The sequence below is a fragment of the Caretta caretta genome, chromosome 8, assembly GCF_965140235.1.
Source record: "Caretta caretta isolate rCarCar2 chromosome 8, rCarCar1.hap1, whole genome shotgun sequence".
Classification (NCBI taxonomy): domain Eukaryota; kingdom Metazoa; phylum Chordata; order Testudines; family Cheloniidae; genus Caretta; species Caretta caretta.
Window position 1 is genome coordinate 85816104 of NC_134213.1, and position 16812 is coordinate 85832915.

A 16812-nucleotide genomic window follows, 5' to 3' on the forward strand; every position below is an offset into this window, starting at 1 on the left:
TGTTTCTTCGCTTCAGCAGGTGGGTATTGTAGTTGTAATTGATAGAGATCTTGTAGGTGTTTGTCTCTGTCTGAGGGGTTGGAGCAAATGCGGTTGTATTGTAGAGCTTGGCTGTAGACAATGGATGGTGTGGTGTGTCCTGGATGAAAGCTGGAGGCATGTAGGTAGGAATAGCGGTCAGTAGGTTTCCAGTACTGGGTGGTGTTTATGTGACCATCATTTATTAGCACTGTAGTGTCCAGGAAGTGGATCTCTTGTGTGGACTAGTCCACGCTGAGGTTGATGGTGGGATGGAAATAGTTGAAATGGTGGAATTCCTCAAGGTCTTCTTTTCCATGGGTCCAGATGATGAAGATGTCATCAATGTAGCACAAGTAGAGTAGGAGCATTAGGGGACGAGAGCTGAGGAAGCGTTGTTCTAAGTCAGCCATAAAAATGTTGGCATGCTGTGGGGCCATGTGGGTACCCATAGCTGTGCCACTGATTTGAAGTTATACATTGTCCCCAAATGTGAAATAGTTATGGGTGAGGACAAAGTCACAAAGTTCAGCCACCAGGTTTGCCGTGATATTATCAGGGATACTGTTCTGGACGGCTTGTAGTCCATCTTTATGTGGAAAGTTGGTGTAGAGGGCTTCTACATCCATAGTGTCCAGGATGGTGTTTTCAGGAAGATCACCGATGGATTGTAGTTTCCTCAGGAAGTCAGTGGTGTCTCGAAGATAGCTGGGAGTGCTGGTAGCGCAGGGCCTGAGGAGAGAGTCTACATAGCCAGACAATCCTGCTGTCAAGGTGCCAATGCCTGAGATGATGGGGCGTCCAGGATTTCCAGGTTTATGGATCTTGGGTAGCAGATAGAATACCCCTGCTTGGGGTTCTAGAGGTGTGTCTGTGTGGATTTGCTCTTGTGATTTTTCAGGGAGGTTCTTGAGCAGATGGTGTAGTTTCTTTTGGTAACCCTCAGTGGGATCAGAGGGTAATGGCTTGTAGAATGTGGTGTTATTCTGACCTATTCATGATGACAACAGCACCTCCTTTGTCAGCCTTTTTGATTATGATGTCAGAGTTGTTTCTGAGGCTGTGGATGGCATTGTGTTCTGCACGGCTGAGGTTATGGGGCAAGTGGTGCTGCTTTTAAACGTTATCTTCTCATTGCAGTTGAGAGCTGCTTAGTATGGTGGTTATTCTTTGGTGAAAATCTATATGAATCAAATGACTCTCATACCTTAATGAGATTCCAAATTAAACTGAGTTTCTCTTACATTTTAGGATCAGATTTATGTTCAGGATGCATATGACTCTTCCCACCTGCTACCCGCTACTCCTTTAAAAGAGTTCATTGTAACTGTTCCAGTTGCCTATTTGTTCTCTGATGTTCTTGACTGCATCAGTTTGTTACCTTCAGTCATACTGGATTTTTTTATTACACTGTAGTGCAACTTTGAAAGTATTCAATTCACATTTTACTCTTGAAAGAGGCATTGTCTATTATCATTGGCAGGATGGAGCATGTAATAAGTGAAACATCAAGCATAAGTGAGAAAAATGGTAGCAGCAGTATACATAGATAGCAAGAGCACAAATGTGTCTTTCAACCTACTGGTCCCCCATATATCAGTGACACTTATTTTTGACATCTTCTGTTAATTTGAAAACTTGCCTCTGGCAAGAGGACAAGGAAGCAATAGCATAGTGAGATGAATGAAAATACCCAGCTGTAATAAGTGAGGTGCACAATAATTATAAGCTGTGAGAACAAAGGGGTTTAGTATGGAAGATCTGCTTGTTGGGATCCTAATTATCAGAGCTCTTTCTGCAGCTTTGGTAGGGAAACTGTTTCCTTTAGATTGGACAGAGCACTGAAAATGGCACTTAGTAAATGGTGCCATTGTGTGAATGCACTTCAATTGGTAACTTTTAGTCCTTGTTTGGATGAGAGAGTCCAGTAAGAGATGCACAGGAGTTCCTGGTTCCCATTAGACCAGGTTTGTCTGTTATAATCAGACCCTTCTAGCTATCATAAGACTTTTTGATTTTGCCTTGATTCTGAAAGTGTTGTATTAGCTTTGATCTTTTCTGATCCCTTACTATAGCCAGGGGCGGCTCTACCAAGTTTGCCGCCCCAAGCAGTCGCTGCCCAATTGCTGCCGCCGCAAGAGCGGCGGAACTGCTGCCCAATTGCTGCCGCCCCTGGAAGAGTGCCCAAAAGCCACCACGGGACATAGACTGCCTCCCCATTCTCAATGCCGCCCCAAGCACCTGCCTGGAAAGCTGGTGCCTGGAGCCGGCCCTGACTATAGTTTCGTTTCTTATTTTTAAATATTCCCGATACTAGTTTTTTCCCCCATTCTGCCCTCACCAATGCCATCCTAATCAAACAAGATGGATTACATGGATGAAAGGTGCATTAATTACCCATGCTATCTCATTTGCTTCCTGACACCACTGTATTGAGCTAACTTTGAGTCTTATAAGATCAATGTACTGCAGTACGTTCCTGTCCATCAGTTGTGGCTGCTGTTAACATTATTTCAGGGTTTCTCGCCAGCAGGTGTCATACTAGTTCTACCACTTTTGATATAGTTCATGCTTCACACTCGCCATTGTTTGAAAGGGAAGAATAACAATAAATTAGACAGGGTTTGAAGAAACATAACCTTTTAATTATTTTGCCCCTTGCTTAATGAACCACACAAATAAGAGGGAAAGTTTTAATGTTAAAAACAAATTGAGTGTGATGAACAAAAAAGAGCTCAACATAGAACTGAAAATAAAGGAGAGAGGGAGGGAGGGAGGAAGCCAGCCTGCAACAGAAAGGAAGAACGTTCTCATAGGATGGGACTGAAGCTCAGGAGATCTGGGTTCTAATCCTGGCTCTGTCATCGACTCCTGCTTGTCCTTGGGCAAGCTGCTTCACTTCTTCAGCTGTAAACTGAGGAGAATAAATTAATTCCCTAGGTCACCAGGTTATTGTGAAGATAAATCCATTAATGTCTATGTGGGTCTTGGATATTATGGAGACTATCAAATCCTATACATAAAAAGAAATTGAGCATTATACCATAAAGACATTGTATATTTGCTGTTCCAGAACATTCCCAACTACAGAGTTTTAATACATGCCAGATGGGAAGAACAAACCCAAAAGAATCTTCCTCCTACAAAGTTGGTTCAGTTACTGGACTTTTTCACTTGTACTCCAAGGAGTGGTTTGAGCATGTAAAGTTTTCCCCACAGATTACTGAGCAGACACAAGCTGTGGACATATTTGGGAAACCACTGGGGTTTAAAAAACCTGCTTGCATGAGGTCTAATTCTGCAAGCTACTGAGGGCACATCTGCACAGCGAGCCTCCCAACCCAGGTTGACAGAAGTGGGCTAGTGGGGCTTGCGACTGTGCTCTAAAAATAGCGGTATAGACAGACGGTGCTTTGAAATTATGATTCGGGCTGGAGCGCCGTCTCTGGAGTCCACCTCCCCCCCCCCAGGCTTCAGAGCCTGGGCTCCAGCCTGAGCCACAACTTTAAACATAGCTGTATAGACAGCACTTTGGAGTGCTCATGTGAGCTCTGTTAGCCCAAGTCTGCTCACTTGGGCTGGGAGGCTCTCTCCAAACTGCTGTTAGCTGTACCCTATGTGCGTTCAACTCCCATTCAGCATGTTGCGGGATCTGGCCATGGTGTATGGTTCTCATGCGCTTGGTTGCAGTGTACTCAACTAGCCTCTCTCTTTAGTTTTATCCCGGTCTTACAACCTTTTTTTTTTACTTCCTTTCTTAGGTTGCTTTTTATAATGGGTACACAAAATCTGTTTTGCACTCTTTGTTAACTCTTTGAACCTTTTAGATGGTGAAAGTCACCTTTTCATTTTTTTCCCCTGACAAACACAGCAGGAGAGCATATATCTAAGACCACCATCTCAAAGTGGGTTTGTTATTGTCTTGACTGCTGCTCAGAGGTCATGTAAAAGACTGTAAGAGTAATGTCAGCCAGTTTGGGGCTTTGTTTTAGGTTCTCAACAGATCTTCAAGGTTCCAGCCTGTATGGAGCTTGTGATGTATTTTTATGCAACGCCACTACTGCCAGACACTAATAAGAGAAGCTGTGTTTTAAGATAAGGCTTACTTTCAATTTTATCCCCATTCCAATGGTTTCTATATTTTAGGATGTCTGTTACTTCTCTCTTATTCTGTTGCCTTGTGACTAGCTAAAACTTTTGTAGAAAATTATTACTATTAAAAAGGTTATTGTAGCGTCACAGGTCTTCAGTTGCTCCAGTTCCCCGCCCCCATACACTGCTCACTTACTCCATTTTGTTTACTGTGTATGGTCAGGAACCTGTGCGAAATCTCTGTTTAAAAGCAGATGAATTGCTTATCCCAGTGTTCAGAGTAGCAGCCATGTTAGTCTGTATTCGCAAAAAGAAAAGGTACTCCTTTTCTTTTTGCTTATCCCAGTGTATCCTTTCCTTGCTCTTGAAAGTAACCTCCATAGAACAACTGTTACTCACCCGTTTTCTCTAAAGAACTCGGATGTCTTTTGTTTCTTTTCAAGGCTAAAGTATCTGAGAATGAATACAAAGGGCTTAATTCAATCTAAGACTGGTGTGCCCAACACATGTGTAACTCCACTGACTTCAGGAGTTGCTCCTGATTTAAACCAATGTGAGAGCTAAATCAGTCCTGCAATATGAAGCTGAATCCTGAGGCATTCACTGTAAAACTTGTGAATCATGGTTGCCAGCTCCCTTCAGATTGAATAGGACAAAGTTGAAGAGTCCAGGTTTTTGTTACTGGTTAACGTGGACAACAAAGAAATTCCTTGTATGGTTTTTGATAGATGACTAGAATGGCATGAGGAATTAGTAGGGGGAAGGTATACATTTACTTCTGATAAAATATGTAAACATGTTAACAAATTAGGTGTTTGCTTCAGGCTCCTGGTACAGTTTGGGCAATCCTGACTTCAGGCCTTTGTCCATAAATCAACTAACAGATGAGTAATGGTTAAGAGAAGGCATGTGTTAGAAAATGGCATTAGAAAATTGTGAGTTCATATTGGTCAGCAGTCATATCTCCTGACATAAAGCTCCACATCACAACAGACTATTGGTGTGAACGTCAAACTATGCAAACACATCTCTGCCTGCCTGAGCTCTGATATGCCCATCGCTGAGGTAGTGAGTCAACATTACTAAGAAGAAAAGGAGTACTTGTGGCACCTTAGAGACTAACCAATTTATTTGAGCATAAGCTTTTGTGAGCTACAGCTCACTTCATCGGATGAAGTTGCATCCGATGAAGTGAGCTGAGCTGTAGCTCACGAAAGCTTATGCTCAAATAAATTGGTTAGTCTCTAAGGTGCCACAAGTACTCCTTTTCTTTTTGCGAATACAGACTAACACGGCTGTTACTCTGAAACCTAACAATACTAAGGAAAGATGTACTCCAGTGAGGATTCTCTGAAGACATTAAACACATGCACTGTTGCTGATACTAAGCTGAATTCTGTCTAGCTCCAGGTAGGTAGCCACAACCTTCTCTGGGAGGCTTTTATTTAGTACACTTTTATTTTTTGATCTCTTGCTGTCTTCTGTGTTAAAAAGTTCCTTGGCACCTCATCCTCATGTCATATAAAATAAATGAATATATAACATACAAAGCAGTTTCCAGTTTATTTTTTCCTGACTTTTGATGTGACTGAAAAATTAATGAAAAAAAGATAAAATATAGTCTGACTTATGTCTTCTCTTCCCCTAGGCTTGTGTTTTCAGGCTTTTCACCATCTGGTCCCCTACCTCCATCAGCAGAGCTACATTGTGGCTTTTCTATGGTAAATAGCTTGATATATTACTCTTATTTTAGGTGCAGATCACTAGGGTGGAACAGGCATATTTCTCCTGATCCAGTTGTTTTGAGGCAAAAATTGCAGTATGCCAGCCTAACTGCCAGAGTAGCCCTGCCAAAAGCTGCTTCCCAGATGGCGCTCTCAGAAGTGAAATATAATGATCATGTTATAAAAGCGAAGCTGCTGCTTAGACTATGGCTTCTTGTTGCAGCCGCAATTGCACGGAGCCAAGATTGCACATCCACAAGACAGGACAGCCTTAAGTTAAGCACTCATGATGAAGGAAGGGTGAGGGTCAGTTGTGGGGGTAATGGCGGTGAAATAAACATGGTTGTACTTTATTTTTGATCTGATAGTCTTCATCCTGGTGTTTCCCTCCCCTACTGTGGAGCCTGTGGGCATACAGAAACTGTTCCAATTTAACAAAATCTGTTTCTAAATCAAATTAGTTAAATTTGTGCAATGGTCTTCTATGGACACAATCATTTTAACAGTGAATGAAATTAATTTTAGCTTAATTTAGTCTTTACCAAATATTCCCATTGACTTCAAAGGGATTTGGATGAGGCCCTTAAAAGAGTGCAAACATACACTAAAAGATGAGGAGAAAGCATGCAGCAGCGGCTTCAGTGCAAATATAGCTGATGTTAAGGAACTTTGGGTGTAGGTTGGTGGATGTTAGAAAAGCCAAGGCACAAAACGAGATTAAACTGGCTAGAGACATAAAGGGTTAAAAAAAACAAAACAAAACAAAACCCTACAAATATATTAGAAGCAAGAGGAAGATCAAGGATAGGGTAGGCCTGTTACTCAGTGTGGTGGGGGAGGCGGGAGGAAACTAACAGAAAATGTGGAAATGGCAGAAGTGCTAAATGACTTTGTTTCAGTTTTCACCAAAAGAGTTAGTAGCAATTGGCTGTCTAACACAGTGAATGCCAGTGAAAAGGCGAATCAGAGGCTAAAATAGGAAATAAGTTAAAAATTACTTAGACAAGTTAGGTGTTTTCAAGTCACAAGAGCCCCACTTTCCTCAGATCCCAATGAGGAATACACTAAGAAACTGCACCATCTACTCAGGACACTCCCTGCACTAACACAGGAACAATCAACATACCCTTAGAGCCCTGACCAGGGCTATTGTATCTACTACCCAAGATCCACAAACCCTGAAATCCTGGATGCCCCATCATCTCGGTCATTGGCACTCTCACTGAAGGACTGTCCGGATATGTGGACTTTCTACTCAGACCCTAAGCTGATGGTGTCAAATTTCCACTACATGCATCTGACGAAGTGGGTATTCACCCACAAAAGCTTATGCTCCAATACGTCTGTTAGTCTATAAGGTGCTATAGGACTCTGCTGCTTTTACAGATCCAGCCTAACAGGCTACCACTCTGATATAAGAGCCCCATCAAATACCTAGAATACTCAAGAAGCTGACTGAGGAGATACATGAGCCAATAGTGCTTATCTTCAAAAAGTCACGGAAGATGGGAGAGATTCTAGAGGACCAGAAAAGAACAAATGTAGTGCCAATTTATAAAAGGAAATACAGGTAACCCGGGAAATACAGACCAATCATCTTAACTTCATTATGCCAAAAGATAATGGAGCAAATAATTATGCAATCACTGTACAATCACCTAGAAGATAATAAGGTGATAAGTAACAGTCAGCATGGATTTGTCAAGAATAAATCATGTCAAACCAATCTGATAGCTTTCTTTGACAGGATAACAAGCCTCATGGGCGGGGGAAGCAGTAGATGTTGTATATCTTGACTTTAGTAAGGCTTTTGATACTATCTCACGTGACCTCATAAACAATCTAGGGAAATACAATCTAGATGGAGCTTCTATAAGGTGGGTGCATAACTGGTTGGAAAACCGTTCCCCGAGAGTAGTTATCAGTGGTTCACAATCAAGCTGGAAGGGCATATTGAGGAGGGTCCCACAGCAATCAGTTCTGGGTCTGGTTCTGTTCAATATATTCATCAGTGATTTAGATAATGGCATAGAGAGTATACCTATAAAGTTTGTGGACAATACCAAGCTGGGAGAGGTTGCAAGTGCTTTGGAGGATAGGATCAAAATTCAAAATGATCTGGACAAACTGGATAAATGGTCTGAAGTAAATAAGATGAAATTCAATAAGGACAAATGCAAATTACTCCACTTAGGAAGGGACAATCAGCTGCACACATACAAAATGGGAAATGACTGCCTAGGAAGGAGCCTGAAAGGGATCTGGGGGTCCTAGTGAATCACAAGCTAAATATGAGTCAACACTTTTGCAAAAAGAGTGATCATTCTTGGATGTATGAGCAGGAGTGCTGTAAGCAAGACACAAGAAGTAATTCTTCCACTCTACTCAATGCTGATTAAGCCTCAACTGAAGTATTGTATCCAATTCTGGGTGCCACATTTCAGGAAAGATGTGGACAAAGTGGAGAAAGTCCAGAGAAGAACAACAAAAATGATTAAAGGTCTAGAAAACATGACCTCAGAGGGAAGATTGAAAAAAATTGGGTTTGTTTCGTGTGGAGAAGGCTGAGTGGGGACATAACAGTTTTTAAGTACATAAAAGGTTGTTACAAGGAGGAGGGAGAAAAATTGTTCTCAATCTCTGAGGCTAGGACAAAACACAATGGGCTTAAATTGCAGCAAGGGCAATTTAGGTTGGGCATTAAGAAAAACTTCCTAACTGTCCAGATAGCTAACCACTGGAATAAATTGCTAGGGAGCTTGTGAAGATGGAGATTCAAGAGCAGGTTAGACAAATGCCTCTCAGGGATGGTTTAATTCTTAGTCCTGCCTTAGTGCAGGGGACTAGACTAGATGGCCTCTTGAGGTCCATTCCAGACCTATGATTCTATGTTGCAAGGTTGTGTGGATTTGGTAGGGCACTATGGGATTGGGGTGAGAGGCTACCAGACCTGCTCTCTCCTTTGCTCCAGTGCATTCTAATTCTATTGCTAGTCCAGAGAATCAGAGACTTCTAGGCTACTCGTAGTAGGGTATTTATGGAGACAGCACAGAGACCTAATGTGACCCAATATTTGTATGGATTAAGTCTATGATCTAGCAAGGCTCTTATGCACAATTTTAAGCATGTGAGTAGTCCCCTGTGCTTAAGGTTAAGCAAGTGCGGAAGAGTATTGCTGTATCAGCACCTTAGATTCTCTGACCTATCTGGTTTGAAGCAGGATTTCCATTGACTTTATCAATTCAGGTAAGCAAGATACTTTAACAGAGATTAGATTATAGTGCCTGCCAAATGACATCTAGGCTCTTGTCCACCTACTTAAGAGCCTCTGCTATCAATTCAGTGGGGGGCAGAGAGCTGCACCTAATGTATATAGATCAGAATGTGTTGCCTATCATGGGAAATCATAGAAGGTGTAGCCCCCAAAGAAGAGGTCCCAGTACCTCCTGTCAGCTCGCTCTGTTTACTCTGTGGTGCCTGATCATTTTGGTTAAAGAAAAATCCTAAATAGCTAGAATTGTACAGAACCAGGCACCTCCAACCGCGTTCCTTAAAACCTGAGAGCTACCTCCCCATCCTCATTTACTGCTGTCTGGCTGCCTCCCCTTCCCGACGGTCTGACCCTTGCTGAGCATTATGACTCGCGTGATCTGTAGGACACAGAGCACTCCCAATGATGCCCATGACGTGTGAACGCCTGAGGGCCAGGACTGCCTCATCTTATATGACTGGAAAGCTTTATACCAACGGCGGGCAGTACAAATCAGTACTAATAGCCCAGCTGACTGCTTGGATCAAGAGGAGGTGCCGCCCCGGTGAAGGTCAAAATGATCAAGGAGTCACACTTAGGACAGAGCCCATGTTACTCCTCTGCATTTATTGCCCGCACGGTGATTGAGCTCTGCCGGGCACCGTGCTATGAAATCCGGAGCGCTGGAGCCATTTTTGCCAGCCGCAGTATCTAAACGCTTCCGCCAATGGTCCCTGGCGGCCGCTCAAAGAGGAGAGAGAGCCCTGGGTCTGTGCGTGCCCGGGTCCGGTTACGGGAGCCTGGGGAACCCGCCTGCAACACAGCGCGAGTGGCAGCCCAGCGGGGCCGTGGCAGAGAGGAGAGCCATTGGGCTAAGCTCGCCTTTCTGCCCGCCCCCTCCAAAGCATCACCACGTGGTCCTCCCCTAGCAACCGGAGGGGATGTCTTGGTACAGGCAGGAGGCTCGGCAAGCTGAGGCCGGAGGGGTGTTGGCTGGGTTGGGGTGTTTGCGTTGGGGAGGTGTGAGGCGCAGCTGACCGCACTCTCTAGCGTGAGCGGTGACAGCTGCCTCCTCCTAAGCACCCGGCCAGTAGCACAGCGATCTGCAGCTCACTTTACATTTCCTGCACGGTCCAAAAGGCATCCTGCAAAAATGAGTCACCCTCACCCTGGGTAAGTGAGAACTGAAGTTTCCAGCTATGAAGCCAGGGGGTTGGGCCAGCTTTGCCTCCACCGGCTGGGGAAGCCGAAGGTGGCAGGTTAATTAACGAAGAAGGGTTGTGGGCCGATGCTCAATGGAAGGAAAACTGTTTTCAAGCACACCAATATACCTTTCCGATTATTCTTTGCTGAAGATTCTGAAGCCCTTTATGTTTTAAGATGTAATTTGCTTTTAAATAAAGAATTCTCACAAGCAGTGGCCGTCACAGGCATCAGGCATCAGACCCTCAGTCACAGGAGTTGGTGGCTGCAGGATAATGTCTGCATGGAAAATTAGAATTAGAAAAAAGTGCTAGTTGGGAGAGCCAGGGCTAACCTATTGCACCCATTCTCCTGGAGTGCTGCAGTGAGAAGGAGAGTGGGATAATTTAATATTAAAAAGCTGTATCGACACTAGGGCTTCTATATCTTCGTTCTTTAGGTTTACTTGTTTGAACAGAGATTTTGACTCTCTTGGGGTCTCTTATTGTTGCTTAACCATTGCTACCTCTTACTAAAGAACAACTGCAGTCCTTAATAGAAAAGGAGAGGAAAAAAAAAAAAGACCCAAACCAATAATAGGAATCCAGTATTCTCAAATTCCCTTCTGTGTTACACAGTGGAATGTACCTTAGATTAGTTCCCCCCACCCCCCAACTCCGGGTAACATCAGAAATACAAATAGTAGGCAGCTACATCATAACTTATTTTACAAATAATTTAAATATGCTCTTTCCTTCTAATAGTATCTGTTATACATTTTAAAGAGTTGAACAGCCTAGTTAAAATCAGTTGATGTTCCTCATGTTTGAAATAAGACTCTAATCTTTGTTTATGGTTATTTGGCTTTCTAATTAATTTTATGGGAATAATGGAATAAAATTCAGTGAAGCAAACAACCTGAAAGAATTTAGGGCCTGATCTTGCATTCAGATTTAGACAAAACTCCCAATAACTTTAGTGGTTAATAATATATACACAGCACTCTATCCTGCAATAATCTATGCAATTGAATAAGTTAACTCAGGAGTGCAGGCATCATTGAAGTCAAGGAGACTGCTCACATGAATTAAAATTACTCTGCTCTATAAACCTTTGTAGAACTGAGCCCTTACCTGGCATTTCTATCTAGAGCTCATGCATAGTTTCAAAGCTCTTTGCAAAGGTGGGTAAGTATTCCTATTTTATGTATGGGGAAAAAGATACACGGAGAGGTTAATGCCAATGTTGTCAAAAGCATCCCCTATTTTGGGTCCCTCAGTTTTTGGGTGTGCAGCTTGAGACACCTAGGCCTGATTTTGAAGATACACACAGCTCCTGTTGAAATCAATGGGAGCTGCAGGTATTCTGGACCTCTGCAAATCAGGCCTTATTTGTTGAAGTGACTTGCTCAAGATCTCAGTGCAAATTAATAGCAGAGCTGGCATTAGAACCCAGATTGCTGAATTCCCATTCCTGTACCTGTCCACTGGACCTGCTGTAAAAGGTGTAACTAGAACATGTTTTTAAATTACCACCAAACTCTTTGAAAACATTTGTATCCTGTATTTATGAATCTGTGGTTTGTACAGTTGATAGGCTATAAGCAAAAATGTCTGAAACCCCCTTGGTTTTGGAGGGTTGTGTGGCATGAGTTATTGCACAAGGGATCCTTGTTATTACAACCGGTGTCTATTGTAATTAGGGCTACAGACAAATGAATGACTCAGTCATGGCTGTCTTAATATATTTCTCAAAATACTTGTGAAGTAGTCTGATTAGACTGGCTATTCATCTGTTTGGTGAAAACAGTGAAAATTACAGCACTGAATAATTAAGATTAGTGACTATAATTTAGGGAAAATATACTTAATAAATGAAGGCATTTTCAACAAGAACAATATGAATGGAAAAATCTTTAATGTATTCTGTCATTATCAAAACCACAACTCCTTAATGAAACAGGGCTGCATTATGAAATTTCAAAAGCTAGTATTCAAATATTTATATGTAAAGCTTATTTAGTAAGTAAGGGTCTGATCCACAGCCAGCTAAAGTCAGTGGAAAGGCTCCAATGGATATCAGTGGGCTTTGTATCAGATCTGAAGACCTTGCCTTGCGCTTGCAAACATTTAAGTAGGGTATGTAAATTTACTCATGTGAGTAGTCACACTGATTTCACATTGACTCCATGGAGTTATCATGTGAATAAAGGTATGCATGTGTTTAAGTATTTGCAGGATTGGGGCAAAGTGATTAACCACCTGCCAGTTGACTTCGGTGGGTTTTGGATCAGCAAACCAACATGTTACAGCCAGTGTTTAAAGTGGTCTTTAAAAAGTGTGTGTGTGGGGTGGGATGTCTATCATTTCCTGCAAAAGTAAAAAGCAACATCACATCTGTTCTGCTTCTCCAGCCCCCACATTAATTCTACGCCCCTCCCTCTAGCCTCCCCTCTGCTCCTCCCGCAGCTCCTAATGTTCTTTACTCTCCTCTCTTGGTGTGAGTGGGGTGTAGCTGGGTCTCCTCTCCCTCTGCCCAGGCCTGGTGTAGCAGAGTGGGAGGAGCAAACCTATTGCTTACAACAGGGGCGGCCAGCCCATAGCTCCGGAGCCACATGCGGCTCTTCAGAAGTTAATATGTGGTTCCTTGGATAGGCGCTGACTCCGGGGCTGGAGCTACATGCGCTAACTTTCCAATGTGCTGGGGGGTGCTCACTGCTCAACCCCTGGCTCTGCCACAGGCCCCACCCCCACTCTACCCCTTTCTGCCCCCTCCGCTGAGCCTACAGTGCCCTCACTCCTCGCTCCCCCACCCACGAAACAGCTGATCAGGAGGTGCAGGAAGGGAGGGGGAAGTGCTGATTGGGGGGCTGCTGTTGGGTGGGAGGCACTGGAAGCGGGGTGGGGGAGCTGATGTGAGGTCTGCTGACCTATTACTGTTGCTCTTTGGCAATGTACCTTGGTAAATTCTGGCTCCTTCTCAGGTTCAGGTTGGCCACCCCGGCTTACAGGAAGGGAGAAGCTGCTGGACTCTTTCTGCTGTCTCCTCCAACTCCCCCACCTGTGAGAACAGCTTTGCCTACTGATGGGAGCAGGAGACAGCACTACCTGCAACAGCACTGGTTGGCTGCTCTTCCCCATGAGATAGGACAACGGGGAAAGAAGCAAGTCACAAGGGTTTTACTCCCCAGGCAGGGATGAAATGTATACCCCTCAGCAACATTGTTCATGATTTTATAGATTTCTATCATATCCCCCCACCCCCATCATTTCTTTTTTCTAAGATGAACAGCCCCAGTCTTTTTAATCTCGCCTTGTATGGAAGCTGTTCCATCCCCTTTTGCATTTTTGTTGCCCTTTTCTGCATCTTTTCCAGTTCTAATATCTCTTTTGAGATGGGGTGATCAGAGCTGCACACAGTAGTCAAGGGGAGGGTGTACCATGGATTTATATAGCAGTGTTATGATTTTTTCTGTCTTATTATCTATCCCTTTCCTAATCATTCTTAACATTGGTAGCTTTTTTGACTGCTGTTGCACATTGAGCGAATATTTTCGGAGATCTATCCACAATGACTCTACGATCTTTGTCTTGAGTGGTAACAGCTAATTTGGACCCCATCATTTTGTGTGTATATTGTTGGAATTATTTTTTTTCCACTGTGCATTACTTCACACTTACCAATATTGAATTTAATCTGCAACTTTGTTGCCCAGTATAGTGAGATCCCTTTGTAACTCTTCACAATCAGCTTTGGACTTAACTATCTTGTGTAATTTTGTATCATTTGCAAGTGTGGCCATCTCACTGTTTCCCCCTTTTCCAGATCATTTATGACCCTGGCCCGCTGAAGCAGGCTGCTGCTGAGATACTGCCTTAGGGCATTTTGGCTAGGGACAGGTGAAGAGAGAATCTCCACAGCAAAGCAAAATAACAATTCATCTATGGGGTTTCAGAGTTATTTCACAAGATTCTTTTTCAACAGATGATCCCCACCCCAAAAATAGAAACCAACCCCAACCCCATCTCAATCACTGGTCACATTTCCTTCATGTAGCTTAAGTTCATAAACACCAAACGATATAACCATCTTTAAATATACAACAGTATGATCAAGGCAGCTGTTCTGACTCTGGAGTGCCTTGTCCTGGCTCATAGACAGCAAAATCTATTTCTCTGTGTAGGATGAGAGTAGCCCAGCTCTGTGTGGGTAATAAGGCTCAGCCGCACATGATTATCTCAGGTCAGGCAGACACTCCCAGCTGGGACTCTGAAATTCTCTGCTGCTGGGATTTAACATCAGATTTTCCTTCGGCAAAAAAGCAGCCCCCAAAAGCATACCTCTGGTTTGGCAGGGCCTCCTGTGCCAAGGGACATTGCGACTAGGGACATGATGGCTGCAGAGCTTCCTTAGGGGGATGACAAGATTCCATTTCAGGCCTGATTCTACAAAACCTTACTCACTTGAGAAGTCCTGACCTCCCCAAGAAGTAGCTCACAAATCACTTCAGTGGGACTTCTTGTAGGAGTCAGGGCTGTAGGATTTGGCTGTCTTGTGTTGCAGAGTGTAGAGTAAGCTGTTGGTGGCTGATAATTAATGCATAAAGATAACATACTTCTCTTAGATTTCTTCTGTTTGCAAGATAAATAAGAATGGGGAGAGTCCCTATATATCACCAGCTGGAAATAATGCAAGATTCCATAGCTTATTAAAATTTTTATTAAAGCTGAGAATGCATCTCCATCATGGCTAGAACTGTTTGTTCTCATTATGGTTTAAGTGGAAAAGTGGCAATAAACTGCAATTGTACAATATAAAGCAGGAATTGTAATGCCCAGTGACTCTACCAATCAATAAATAAGGCATTGATGCTCTCTTAGTCTGTTTCTTTGGTGGAATATCACTAACTTAATTACACCATGAACAATTAACGGTGGAGATTTGATTTATAAAAATAACATTAGAGGCCTACACAGACTTTGTTCAGATACACTTATGAATCAATACATATGGTCATAAAATCATTACTACAGAGACAACATTGTTTTTTTGTCTCTGAGCTACAGTACATAGGTTTCAGAGGAACAGCCGTGTTAGTCTGTATTCGCAAAAAGAAAAGGAGTACTTGTGGCACCTTAGAGACTAACCAATTTATTTGAGCATGAGCTTTCGTGAGCTACAGCTCACTTCATCAGATGTATACCGTGGAAACTGCAGCAGACTTTATATACACACAGAGAATATGAAACAATACCTCCTCCCACCCCACTGTCCTGCTGGTAATAGCTTATCTAAAATGATCAACAGGTGGGCCATTTCCAGCACAAATCCAGGTTTTCTGTGCTGGAAATGGCCCACCTGTTGATCACTTTAGATAAGCTATTACCAGCAGGACAGTGGGGTGGGAGGAGGTATTGTTTCATATTCTCTGTGTGTATATAAAGTCTGCTGCAGTTTCCACGGTATACATCTGATGAAGTGAGCTGTAGCTCACGAAAGTTCATGCTCAAATAAATTGGTTAGTCTCTAAGGTGCCACAAGTACTCCTTTTCTTTCTACAGTACACAATACATTGTAAACTGGTAAACACCAGATATTGCTGAAAAATATCTGGCACTGATGTTGCAAATGAAAACCTTGTACAGTAGAATATTCCAAGTGAACAATCCCTTAATTCGCTAAATGCTCAGTGGTGTGGTGGTTTAACCAGACTGTGCTGGGTGGCTGGGTGAAAATGACATGGTTCTATTGAGTACCCCAAGGCAGTAAAAGAAACTTATCTGAAGTCATGTGCAATATGAATGAGCAGCAAGTACTCTGGTATTTGAATAATTTAAGTCCCCACTGCCACTGAGAGAATTATTGCAGGGTATTTTGGAGAGCTGCAAACTTTGTTAGCCTGATAAATAATTTTTAAAAAAGGCAAAATTCTGTGTGTTGGTTTTTATACAATGTACTTGTAGCTGTGTCGGTCCCAGGATATTAGAGAGACAAGGTGGGTGTTGGTTTCTAGGCTTTTGTCCAGTCTGAGTATTTGTACTTTATTAATTTACTACTTAATGGAAAGAAGGAGAGATGGCTCCAGTGACAGTAATTCATTTGCTTTAACAGGCTGTTAAGATATTATCCTAGCCGTGTAAATGATACCAAAGTGTGAGTGGTAAGCAAATGAAATGATGCATATCCTGGATGATGTAAGGCCAAGCTGTCTGTTATAGGCATTTCCCCCGGCCTTCAAACAACTTTGCTGGAAATGGAGCATTTTAGCAAATTTCTTGAGTTTACTCTAGGCCAGATTGTGTATGGTCCCTGCGCAGGTATACAAAAGTGTGGAGAGAGTATATGATTTTTATGACCATTTTTATTAATTGGAAAGTATATGTGAACAAGGTCTGTGTAGACCTCTAACATTATTTTGATACATCAAATCTTCATGGTTAATTTTTCACAGTGTAATAAAGTTAGTGACATTGCATCAAATAAACAGATCAAGAGAGCATCAATGCCTTATTTATTGATTGCTAGAATCACTGGGAATTTTTTGAA

The 16812-nt window shown here is 42.7% G+C and overlaps 1 protein-coding gene across 5 annotated transcripts in view; it reads left to right on the plus strand.

The window, feature by feature from the left end:
• Positions 1–9624: 9624 nt before the first annotated feature.
• Positions 9625–16812, plus strand: part of ERICH3 (glutamate rich 3) — a 66163-nt gene continuing 58975 nt past the window's right edge. For 2 of the 5 annotated variants that reach the window (XM_048861458.2, XM_048861457.2), the window contains exon 1: positions 9875–10257. In XM_048861458.2, coding sequence (XP_048717415.2) covers positions 10238–10257 — 20 coding nt within the window. In that variant the 5' untranslated portion in view covers positions 9875–10237. Of the gene's footprint in view, positions 10258–16812 lie in introns of all 5 variants that reach the window. The other 3 variants (XM_048861459.2, XM_048861456.2, XM_048861460.2) reach the window with 3 other exon arrangements.